The sequence below is a fragment of the Phaenicophaeus curvirostris genome, chromosome 1, assembly GCF_032191515.1.
Source record: "Phaenicophaeus curvirostris isolate KB17595 chromosome 1, BPBGC_Pcur_1.0, whole genome shotgun sequence".
NCBI classification, from domain to species: Eukaryota; Metazoa; Chordata; class Aves; order Cuculiformes; family Cuculidae; genus Phaenicophaeus; species Phaenicophaeus curvirostris.
Genome location: NC_091392.1, coordinates 43,587,104 through 43,599,309, shown reverse-complemented (window position 1 = coordinate 43,599,309; position 12,206 = coordinate 43,587,104). Strand labels below are relative to the sequence as shown.

Below are 12,206 nucleotides of genomic sequence, written 5' to 3'. Positions count from 1 at the left end.
TCAGACTGTGCCTCCGCACCCCTGACCAACCTCCCAGCTTCTTAACACTCAGAAAGGAAGCAGTTTTATAACCAAAAGAAAAAAAAAATTGATTTACTTTTCCTTTACATACTTTGTTACAGAACGAATCCCGCTGAACTTACAGAAGTGAAAGGACATTTACATGGAAACAGCTTTTTTTTTTCCATTTTTAGTATTTGGTTAAACAAAATACGTCTCTGTAAACAAACCCAAAGACCAGGCTCCAACAAAACCAAACAAGCAAGAAAACAAACAGGGGCTTCCCCCATTCCCAAGCAGTGGGGCTAGACCAGCTCGCCTGCCCTCTCGTGGGGGTGTGATCCTACACTTTCCCTTTACCTGAGCAGCTGGATCACAGTTTCCACTCGCTCCCCACAGGGAAAGGGCTGACACACAAGGAAAGTAGCCCCCAAATATTTTAAAACATCTTTGCATATTGTGCACTGATCTGTTGGCTTGCGGTTCCCATGCAAACAGGGTTTCTCCAAAGTGCATCTTTCATCAGCATAGAAAATGCTGCTGTTGATATTTATTCCCCCCCTTCCCCTTGAAATGGCTTCAAGTCACAAGCAGAACACCTGCAGGCTGCGTGTCCTGCCTGTAAAGTGTTTAAAAACTCAGCCGGCTAGTATCGGTCATTTGGAATGTGTTATGAAATTGGACTTTTTATAGAAACATCGGGTCTTTAAAACATAGGAGCCGTATGCCCTTGACGGTGGGAGGCTGTGCTCAAGACTGCAGAGTGGCGCTTGCCAGATGCCCAGGGGTCGGCAAACAGCATTGTCCCACTGTTGAGTGGCCTCTGTCCTCTGTTAGGAAGGTGCAATTCCAGGTTCCAGCACCCGCTCGCACATTTGCAGAGCTCTCGAGAGAAAAATAACTGAGAAAAGGTAGTAACAGCCCCTCCCTTCACAAACTCAAACACCAGTAATGAGACTTCCTACGTGATGGAGAGGGATTCTACAGGCTGCGTCACATCCCAGAGATTGCTGTTTAACCAGGACATCCCATGCAAAAAGGAGGGAAGCACACAGTGGCTCAGCCAGGAAGCGCTAAATGCAACAAAGCCCCTTCCAAATCCCACGTTTGCTCCTCCTGCAGTGGAAGGCACAGACCTACAGCTCACCCAGGTGACTGGGAAACAGCCTGTGGCAATCCCTCTTAGTGTCTCCATGTCTAGTCACTCTTCCCCAGGGGAGAGAAGGGAGGAAAAAGCAATTAATCCATTAAAGGAATGTTTCTTGGCCAACACAGAGAGGTTGGTTCAGCTAGCAGGCCAGGACCTCGCTAACACCCAAAGGTTCTGGTGGACTCTGCATCTCCCACATCATCAGCTTGTGGCTATGAAAAGGGGATAACCTGACTTATAAAGACTTCCCCTCAGCCCATTTTTACTTTGTAACTGTCCCTCTTTCTGGAACATTTCACATGACATTTGCCACTGTGGGATAGACTTCTGGAAAGAGGAAAATAAAAGGGGAACCAATTCCTCTCAAAATCCCTTCAGGTTTATTCCTCTCACCAAGCAGCTCCTAAACTACTGGGTGAGCATGCAGAAAACCAAGAGATTAAAAAAGGAAAACCCAATGTAGCACAAAGAAACCCAAGCAGACCACGGCCTCTCTGATCTAGAAACTCGATACTCCTCACTCAGCCTGTGCTTGCTGTTTCCACACACCTTAGCCAGCCATGTGCTGCCAAACAACTGCTCGCTGTGCGCAAAAATCCCTGAGGACACTGGGGAAGAATCCTCTAGCTACCCAAGGAACCTCTTGAAAGATGATGCTGGTTTTATTATTGTTGCCTAATTCCTGGCACAAACCATCCCTAAGCAGCAGAGGGCTGTACTGAATACCGTACCATTCCTAGTGTTTGAGAGTGTCCAGAGAGAAGACCCTTGGGAACTGCAAAGGTCTTCACAACTTCTTTCGGAGGGAGAGCCTCGTGAAGAGGCAGCAGTGTGCTCGGCCCCTGCTCCTCCCTGTCAGGCCCCAGAGGGAGCAGTGTCCCACCACACACACGGCCTTGACCTACGTGGGGAAAGGGAGTCCAGAGGCTTGCGGACACCCCAGCCTCTGAGCCTGGTTTTAAAGAGTGCAATGCCTTCTAGGCAGCCAAAGGGCATGCAGCTCATCCGCCCTCGCAGTTAAAGTGATTGGCTTCCGCTTTCTTCCACTCTGCCCTCAATTCTTCCCCCACCACCCTGCAACATCCTACGCCATTGCCTTGTTGCACCAAGAAAGGAAGAGAAGAGCCTAACAAAGGAAGTTCCAGACGAGAAGAGTCAGGGCACCCATTATCCAGGTTCCATGATGTTGGGAGTTCAGTGAAGGGGAGCTGTAGTGGGAGGACAAAGTTGGTCAGGTCACACGTCGGCTCTCCAGCTCTGATGTGCTTCCACCTCCTCTGGCACCACCAGCAGGAGTTCACAGTTCTTTCCTCTCAGCTGGTGTTTCAAAAATTTCCTGTTGTGAAGAGAAGCAGAAATAATTGCTACCGAGTTTATAACTTTGTCTTCTTCTACAATAACTAAATGCAAGGAACAATGGAAATCACAGAATCATAGAATAACCAGGTTGGAAGAGACCCACCGGATCATCGAGTCCAACCATGTGACAAGAAATCCCCAGAAATCCCTACACATTGTCTTAAGTAATTTTCTGACAATGCAAAAGCACCCTAATGTTAAACTTGCCCCACCAGATCCAACACACCTCTACACAGCAAGTTACTGCAGATGCAGGTAGACACAATCTTAACCTCAGCAGAGATAAGCCCATATGGGTGTCACTTTCCAGTTTTCCAAGGTGGCAAAAACAGACCTAAAACTAAGTTCAGTTTCTTCAGGACTCCAAGATCAAGAATCCCACTATATTTTAAAATAATCCCAACAAATCTGGAATACTTGTAGGGAAATAAACCCCATAATTTAGACATCCTTATCTCAGGCCATAGCAGCAGTGCACCGCCTGGTCATCTGACACTGTCAAATCAACATTTTCTATGATATCTTTTGGAACAGATGTCCAGAATTTCCTCCACAGGAAGACTTATTTATTGCTGAAGAAGAGCACACCCAGGATAAAATCCAACAGAAGCTCTGCATGGGAGTTCCAGAACTGTGTTACTTTATGCCTGAAGTTCACAAAAGGCTGCCATTCACCTCACTGAGACTTTAACGGCACGGCAGGCTCTGCAAATACTGCTCACGTGCCACACCTACCTCAGAAGAAGTCTAGCGGAGGCAGCAGAGCTGCTGGTAGGCTTTAGAACATGATGGAAGGGAAGCTGAATGGCAACTGCGAGACTTCACAATCAAAGATAATCACACCAACCACATTGTGTTAAGATTGAAGAGAGGAAGGGAGTCAAGCGAGAAGCACAGCGTATACTTACATAGGCAGGTGACTCCTAGCAAGCAGCTTTCACTGCTGTCAAGGACGAGGTTGTGGCTTTAGTCTAGAAAGCCTTTTGTTGGGAACACACACACAGATCGCTACTAAGGAGGCAAAGGAATGACGATACTCTCACATTTGAGGAGAGAAAGAGGCACAGTTGATCTCGCTGCAGATGCTACCCACTAATACCAGACTCGGCCTCTACCTTCATCACTAGTGGCAGAGCCAGTCACATAAGAAACAAAGCCAGGCTGTCCTGAGCTCACAGAGATGACCATTGCCAAAAGCATTTTCCTGGGTATAAATCTAAGTGGATGCTCAAGAACCTTATTATTGTCAAACCTTTGCTATTGAAGGTCAACCACCAATGTTTCAATCATTAACTGCTTAAGGACAGATTCCCCACTTCCAGCAGGGAAGGATTTGAGGAGGAAGAGGATGCAAATAATCCTACCTGAGCTCACTTTCACCTCCAATCCACTCGGGCACCTTGAGTTTGGAATCGAGGTTGTAGTAGGTGCCTCCCACCTCCCGGACGCAGATCCAGTGCTGACGCTTGAGGGGGAGCTTCAAGGGTCCCCAGCAAAGGCTGGAGGGCAGGTTCATGATGAAGCCCATCACGTTAGACAGGGCAATGACATTAACATCCCTGAAAGAGTGCATAAAACAGCAGCAAGATTATGTTCTGGTACTTTAACTTCATCTCTCTCTTATTTTTATGAACAGCAGCTGCCTCCAGAATGACATGTTTTCTCAGTACCTGCGCTTGTCCCACCAAACTGCCTCATAGCCTTTGGTCTGAAGCGCTGCCATGATCACGTTCACATCATAGTTTCCATTTCCCAACATGCTTTTCTTGTGGGGCGTCACCATGGTGTTGGGAGACAGCCTGCAAACAGAACAGGAGACTGCTCTAGTGGGTGTTTGCTGAACTGATATTACACAGCAGGGAGGGGCGAGTCGCTGTGTAACTTAAAGCTCATTTTCAGGGTTTGTGTGTTCAAACACAAACAATTCTGTTCCCTCTTATCACTCGGATGAGCTGAGGGGGCTAAACAATGCATTAAGAATAACTTCCATGTACAAAGACTCCTAAGATCCTAGGTTTACTGTAAAAGAGACTGCAAAGTGGGAAGCCTTTCTTTCCCTCCTTGAACTCCCGCTTCTGCAGGATGCTTCAATTGCTTTCTCCTCAATTCATGGCTGGACTAAATGACAGTTTGCCATTTAGAACAATGGCTATCACAGTTTCAAGAGTCCAACAGTCAACATCAGTCTTGATAATCAAAGGCAGGAAGGGTTGGCTGCAGAAAGGGTTGTTCTCCCTCATCCCTCACTGGTAAATGAAAGACTTCAGACACAAAGCTGTGGAGATATTTGAGTCTGGGAGCTTTCTAAAACATTGCTAGAAGATAAAAAAGGTTACGTGTTGCTGTAGGTAACTAAACAGCTAACCTTGTTGCAAAGCAATCTTCACCTTTAATCGATAAGCTTGCCTAGATATCACTGGCATTGCCTGAGCATCTAAATATCCAGAACCACAGCCCACCACGTTGCGTGGAAAGATGCAAGACACCCTTTGCACAAAAGCAGACAGTGGATAAAAGGCACAAAACATGGAGACACGTGGAAAAAAAAATCACTTGGTTTATGTTTGGTCTTTTCCCCCCTCAAGAAATTTTATAAGGAAAGAAAACAACAGGATGAATTATGATGATGGTGGCAGATGTCCTTCAACAGCTAGAAGAGCAAGCACAGGGGCAAAACTGGAAGCAGAGAACAGCAAGTTCAAGTCAAGCCTGAGAATTTCTGTTGTGATGAGCTGCTCTTTGGATTGGTAAAGACTCCATTAGCTCTGCTGGCACAACGTTCAAAACTTTTGTATCATCCGAACAGCCATGTTTCATCTGCCTCTCCCTCATGCCAACTCCATCCCCTCAAACACCAGATATTCCTGCACATTCTTTGCTCACCCTTTCACTCAGTGCAAGTTCTGCAGGCATGTTTTGTCCACTGAAAATCCCTCAGCCCTTCTACATTCCTGCCCTGACAACGTAAGGCACTTGACAAGAAGCAGTAAGCAGTGGATTGTGTAGGGAGTTTCAGACCAACCAAGGCTAGAGAGGCTGCAGACAGGTAGCTGTAGGCATCGGCTGTGGAGTTCCTTACAGTAGGGCACACTGCAGCAGAACAGGAAACGACTGAACTACAGAAGGGGGAAACAATGTGGTAACAGGAAAAGCTGTTAATCATAGAATCGTAGAACAGTTTGGGTTGGAAGAGACTTGAAGATCATCTAGTTCCAATCCCCCTGCCATGGGCAGGGACATGCCCCACTGGATCAGGCTGCCCAAGGCCAGGTTGGATGGGGCCTTGAACATCTCCAGGGATGGGGCATTCACAACTTCCAACTTCCCTGGGCAACCTCTGCCAGTGCCTCACTACTCTCATGGTAAAGAAATTCTTCCTTATGTCTAGCCTAAATCTGCCCCTCTCCCGTTTATGCCCATTCCCTCTCGTCCTATCACTATAAGCCTTTGTGACCAGTCCTTCTCCAGCCTTCCTGTAGCCCTTTTCAGGTACTGGAAGGTCGCTACAAGGTCTCCTCGGAGCCTTCTCTTCTTCAGGCTGAACAAGCCCAAATCTCTCAGTCTGTCCTCATATGGAAGGTGCTCCAGCACTGGGTATTTCCAAGCAAGGCAGTAACATTTTCCAGTCTCCAAAGCTCTGCTGTATGTTACTAGTCACCAAGGTGCTACTGTAGCTTGTCATAGCTCTTCCAGCATCTCCACAAAGCAAGATCATTTGGCTACAACCAATTCCTCAAGATCATTGCTCCAATCTATTAGCTCTCAAGTGTCAGTGACCTAGGAAAGCCTCTCAGCTCGCAGAACCCGTTAGGTTGCACAAGCACCCTCTTGTGGCACCGTTTTCCAAAGACAAGCTTAGCTGAGAGCTGAAAGAACTTAATTGTCTTTGTTTCTTCTCCTGACCTTCAGAGCCCCAGAAATGAGATGAAGAGACCAGCAAAGATAACACACTCAAGAACTGGAACCCATGAGCAAACTTTCACCATGAGCCATCTCAACTTCTCTACTCACACATACCTAAACAGAACCCACGATCACCAGCTGAAGGATTCTGATTAGAAATGGAATTAAATTGCTTCCCCAAAGTTGATTTTTCTATCTAGATGCTGAGCTGAGGAATACCAAAAAAGTTGGACAGAAATCCCAGCAATAATCTCCCCGAGATTTCCAAGCCAGAAACTTTCACCAACATGTTGTCTTAACACAACAGGCTCCAAGATTCCTGCACGCAGCTGCCTTTGCTAAACAGGTCTCAATACACAAGGCTCCAGTGAAGCGATTTTGTTTCTATCTCCATGCAACATCTGGCACATGCAACCTGACATCCTGCAACAACAGCCAAAGGAACATCAAAAGAGATATTTCTTGTATTAGAAGAAGAAAGGAAGGACTATGAAATCAGAGGGGAGTTTGGACCAAGTTTTGGCATATGCTCGAGATGATGATCATCAGACTACAATGACCTTATGCAACAGGAGGCAGCGAAAGGGAAACTAATGATTAAGCAATGCGGTTCAGTCATTCTTCAAGGCAAAAGCTACAGAAAGCTTAATCTTATTTGTGATTTTGTTACCTTGTCAACACTGGGTTTAAAAAATTGATGCTTTGCAACATTTTTGTAGATTATTAAAAAATTTCATTGGGCCTTTATCAGTCATCAACACACAGGATATGACTAGATACAGGAAAGACACACAGAAAAGTGATAAATGCAACCAAAATCCACACTTCCTAAAGGCAGGTCAAAGAGCTAGACACGAGTAGCAACCCAACAGACACGCAAAGGTAGTGGCAATGCTTATGCTTAGCTTATAGATCATCCACTTCTGAGAGGAATTTCCACATGTATTTCCATACTATCATGGGGCTGAATCAATCTGTGCATCTTGATCCAAGTATTTGGATGGAATACCACCAGGTTGGAATCAAAAGACAAATTCTCCCTCCTAGGACAAGAAGTCCGACAGGATTAACATCCCAGCTCATTCTGAGAGGTTTCATGCTGCACACTAATTCTCTCTCTCCAAACCCAATGAAAGCCAACTAATTAGATCATCACACTCCTACCACATGAACTGCCTTTGTTTGCTTCAGGCCAATAGCAATCCACCCGCGGTTAAGATTCTGACAATTGCTGCTCTGGAACAAAACCATAACAACATTTTTTTTCACAGAACAAAGAGTGCCTTGAGCCTGCTGTGGAACAGCTCCACTTCACCAACAGGAGTTTTATTTACAACACTAACATAAATAGCATTTCAATCCGATATTTGCTGTAGTCCCTCACCACATTTCTTTTGCCAAAGACAGACACACGTGTGTTTGATGAGTCAAGCACCAGTTGAGTCAAGCAGCTCCCTGCTCATCAGCAAAGGGCAGCGCCAACTACCTTGTCCCACAGTACCTGCATAACCGCTGCCGCAAGGTGTGATTTTCTACCTGTCACAAACATAAGGTGCTGTCAGCTGCTGGTAATGGGTATTCCGGCATAACTTATGCAAGGAGTACAACATCCACAGAGTATCAGGGGAGACCCCTTCTCCTATTTGATTACTTCACGTCATCAATGACAGGTCACCAGAATTTTCAAAGGCACACAGAGAAGAATTTCCACAAAGCATCGAAACAATGAGCAAAACATAAGCTATCGCACAGGCTACATTAATAATTTACATTTATCCTAGAAAAGCTCAAAAATGTTTTTATTAATTATCTGAATCTGCTGGGAAGCATTTAGCAATGCCACAGACCACAGGGATCTAGCTAATGAAATGGAATTGAGTTTGACAGAATACACAGCGTCTCACTGCACGGAAAAAAAAAAACCCAAATATTGGAAGAAGTTCACTTAAGTATTTGAACAAGGAGTCATGCTCTTGGCAAAGCTCCTGATTTAAAAAAAAAAAAAAATCTTAGAAGCACAGCACTGTGGTACTAAATCAAGTTTTTATGATGACCCATTTGTCATTCCTGCTGCCTTCACTCTCCCAAGCCCATCCTCAAATCCGTTAACATCAAGATAACATATCTACATCAGGCAGGGGCAAAAATAAAGACAATGAGTAGAAGATGCATGGGTAGGGGAGAAGAAAGCAGTCCAATCTCCTGAGAGCATCTACAATAAAGGCCTTGGACCCAAAACTGGCAGCTGGAATAGTTTAAGGCTTAAACAAATAAAAAGAGAGAATTTCTGCATGGAGAGAGATAGGAAAAAGAACGGGAGGATTTAAAAAGGAAGCCATATTCAGTTCAAAGCAGTGGAACACTCTTAAACCCTTGTTTGCCATTTTCCTCCCCAAAAGAGATCTGAAAATCCCTCTGAAAAACAGAGGACAAGGGGACACCAACGCCAGTGCAGAGAGTATCCTACCTCTGAAATATCTCCTGCAGGGTTTCCCTAGTGAAGGCGTTGCTGTCCTGGAAGACATTGTTGAGGGCATGGAGGGCACACAGCTCCCTACGCTGCTTTTCATGGTAAATATGCAGTGGTGGTTGCTGGGGTGGCTCTGCAGATTCCGATTTTGTCTTGTCACCTTTCCATGGCACGCAACTCATTTTCTCACAGGGTGGGTGGAGAGTAGGTGGTGAGAAACGAAGGAGGTTGAGGTTTCTTCCTCCACAGTCACAAAAGCAGCCCACTGCCCCTTTCTTTTGTAGGCTAGCACTGCTTCCAGCTCACAAACCCTACCCTCGTGCTTCAGTTTATTCAGTAATGGCCTCTGATGGCTGGTTTTAAAAACCACATAAAGATGTGTAACATATTTTTCCTCCCTCCTCCCATACCCCTTAAAATGTTGTACTTCCCTTCCCCCGCAAAAGAAAAGGAAAATAAAAAAGAAGTCAAAAGATATGAATCCTCTTAGTCTTGAGGTAGCAGCTGGAATTTATCACATCGCTCCTTTTCTTCCATCTCCTTTGGTCTACAGTGCCACTAAAAAGGTACCCAGAGCAGGTAACAAGGAGAGGTCCACCCCCAAAGTGCCAAAGCAGAGAAGATGAAGCCAGCTTCTGGTGCTGCCTTATGGGAGCATGGGGTGGTTAAGGACTTAACAGTTGCATTCCTCCATTCCTTTGGGAACGCCTGAATCCAGGCAAGAAGATGATGCCAACAGCAGCTAAGGAAAGGAAACCATAAACCGTTTCTTGCTAGGCCACAAAAAAACACCAGGTCTGAGCTCCAGGGAAGACGATTCCTCACAAGCCACCCTGCACCCCAACAAAGGGAAGTATCCATTAGCAATGAGAAGAGGCAGCACAAAGCCCATTGGGGGGTGGGGTGAGGAGAAGGCAGGCAGCAGCCAGGACCAGTCCCAAAGTCTCTGCTTCGCACCTCCCCACACAACACCACCCTCCCCCAGCCTCCCCTCATCACCACCCATCCACCCACAGCCTCCACCATCCCTAACGTCCCGCTTCACCCCCAACCAACCCCCCCTTCACCCCTAAGCAACCCTGCCCTCCACCACCATCAACCACCCCCACTCTTCCATCCCCAACTCTCTCCACCACTCCCATCTTCTCAACATACCACCAAGAAACAACCCCCACCAATTCCCCACCCCCAAACACAACCACCCCAAATACAACCAACCCCTGCAACAACCACCTACCCAACCTTTCCAACCACAACACAACAACTAACCCCCCCACCAACCACAACCAACTCCCCCAACCACAACCAACCCCCCCAACCAACCACAACTAATGCCCCCCACCAACCACAACTAATGCCCCCCAACCAACCACAACTAACCCCCCCAACCAACCACAACTAACGCCCCCCACCAACCACAACTAACGCCCCCCACCAACCACAACTAACGCCCCCCAACCAACCACAACGCCCCCCACCAACCACAACTAACCCCCCCAACCAACCACAACTAACGCCCCCCACCAACCACAATTAACCCCCCAACCAACCACAACCAGCTCCACCAACCACCCCACCACTACCCCAGTCGCCTCCCCCAGCCCATCCCCTTCAGCCCCCCAACCCTTCCAACCACAACCAACCCCCCCAACAACCACAACCCCCCCAACCACTACACCCCCAGTCCCCCCCTCCAGCCCTCCAACAACAACCAGCCCCCCAAAACCCTTCCAACCACAATCCAACAACCACAACTAACCCCCCCAACCCCAATCCCCCCTACCTCAACCACTCCCCCAACCCTCTCAACCCCATCCTCCACCCCCTCCAGTCCCCCCATCCTCTCCAGCCCCCCAACAACCACCCCCCCCCCCCCCGGTCGCTGGGCCGAGGCTCCCACCCTTTCCCGGGAGGAGGGAGCCAGGCGGCCCCGCCAGGCGCCGCCGCCTCACCCGGCCCCGCACCGCCCCGCGCCTGCGCCGCGAGACCCACCGCCCCCCGGCACGCGCCGCGCGCGCCCCGTGACGTCAGCGGGGGGCGGGGGGAGAGGGCAGGGGAGGGGAGGAGGAAGAAGGGGGAAGAGGGAGGAAAGTGCGAGGATGGGGAGGAGAGGGGGAAAGGTGCGAGGAGGAAGGAGAGGGTAGAGGGGGAGAGGTGCGAGGAGGAAGGAGAAGGGGGAAGAAAGGTGCGAGGAGGGGGAGGGAGAGAGAGGGAAAGGTGCGAGGAGGAGGAAGGGGAGGAAGGGGAGGAAGAGAGAGGGGGAGGGAGAGAGAGGGCAAGGTGCGAGGAAGAGGTCCGAGGAGGAAGAGGGAAAGGTGCGAGGAAGAGGAGGAAGAAGGAAAGGTGCGAGGAGGAGGAAGAAGGAAAGGTGCGAGGAGGAGGAGGGAAAGGTGTGAGGAGGAGGAGGAAGAGGGAAGGGTGCGAGGAGGAAGAGGGGAGGGAGAGAAAGGGAAAGGTGCGAGGAAGAGGGAAAGGTGCGAGGAGGAAGAGGGGAGGGAGAGAAAGGGAAAGGTTCAAGGAGGAGGAGAAAGAGGGAAAGGTGTGAGGAGGAGGAAGCAAGGAAAGGTGTGAGGGGGAAGAAAGGTGGGAGGAGGAAGAAGGCATGGGGGGAGAGAGGGGAGAAGAGGGGAGGAGGAGTGAAAGGTGGGGGGAGGAAAGGTGCGAGGAGGAGGAGGGGAAGAAGGAAGAAGTATGATGAGGGAAAGATGAGGAGGGGGAGAAAATGTGTGAGGAGGAGGAAGGAGGGGGGAAGGTGTGAGGAGGAGGAAGAGGGTGGGAGGGAAGGTGTGAGGAAGAGGGAATGAAGGTGTGAGGAGAAGGGCAGGGAAAAGTTGTGAGGCTGTGGGATTGGGTGGATCTGGTCCTTTTCCTCCCATGAATCAGTTCCCATCTCAGAACCGCAACCAGGTGCGCTGCCAGGGCACAGGCAGGGCTCCGTGGGGCAAAGCCCCAGCATGCAGCTGACAGAACGGGCAGGGTTCATTCTGGCCCTGCGGATGGTTCACTGTGTAACCTTAGGCGAGTTAATTTCCCTGAGCTTCAGTTTCCCTTCTCTTCTCAGCTGCTTAATTAATGAGAGCATCAATTTTCATGCTATGATAAAAAGCCCAGGACAACTGAAGTGGTTTACCGCCTGGTGAATAAACATGAACCCTCCCTAGCTGTGCTTTCTGCCAAGCGAGAGATTAAAGACATAGAATCATGGAATCATTATGGTTGGAAAAGACCTCTAAGATAATCCAATCCAACCGTCAGCCCAACACCGCCGTGCCTACTAACCCATGACCCTAAGTGCCATGTCTACATATTTTTTGAACACCTCTA

The 12,206-nt window shown here is 48.5% G+C and overlaps 2 protein-coding genes across 3 annotated transcripts in view; one reads left to right on the top strand and one right to left on the bottom strand.

Moving 5' to 3' along the window:
• Window positions 1-12,206, top strand: part of SYNGR1 (synaptogyrin 1) — a 360,929-nt gene that overhangs the window by 113,772 nt on the left and 234,951 nt on the right. The window lies entirely within an intron of this gene.
• On the bottom strand, window positions 64-10,866 carry JOSD1 (Josephin domain containing 1). 2 transcript variants are annotated; one of them, XM_069855684.1, is made up of 5 exons: window positions 10,783-10,866; window positions 8,880-9,715; window positions 4,180-4,308; window positions 3,874-4,068; window positions 64-2,486 (listed from the first exon to the last, which is right to left on the bottom strand). In XM_069855684.1, the coding sequence occupies exons 2-5, from the start codon at window positions 9,062-9,064 to the stop codon at window positions 2,387-2,389; spliced, it is 609 nt and encodes a 202-aa protein (XP_069711785.1). In that variant the 5' UTR covers window positions 9,065-9,715; window positions 10,783-10,866; the 3' UTR covers window positions 64-2,386. The 2 variants fall into 2 exon arrangements, with proteins under 2 accessions (XP_069711785.1, XP_069711794.1); XM_069855693.1 differs by lacking the exon at window positions 10,783-10,866 and having other exon boundaries at window positions 8,880-9,777.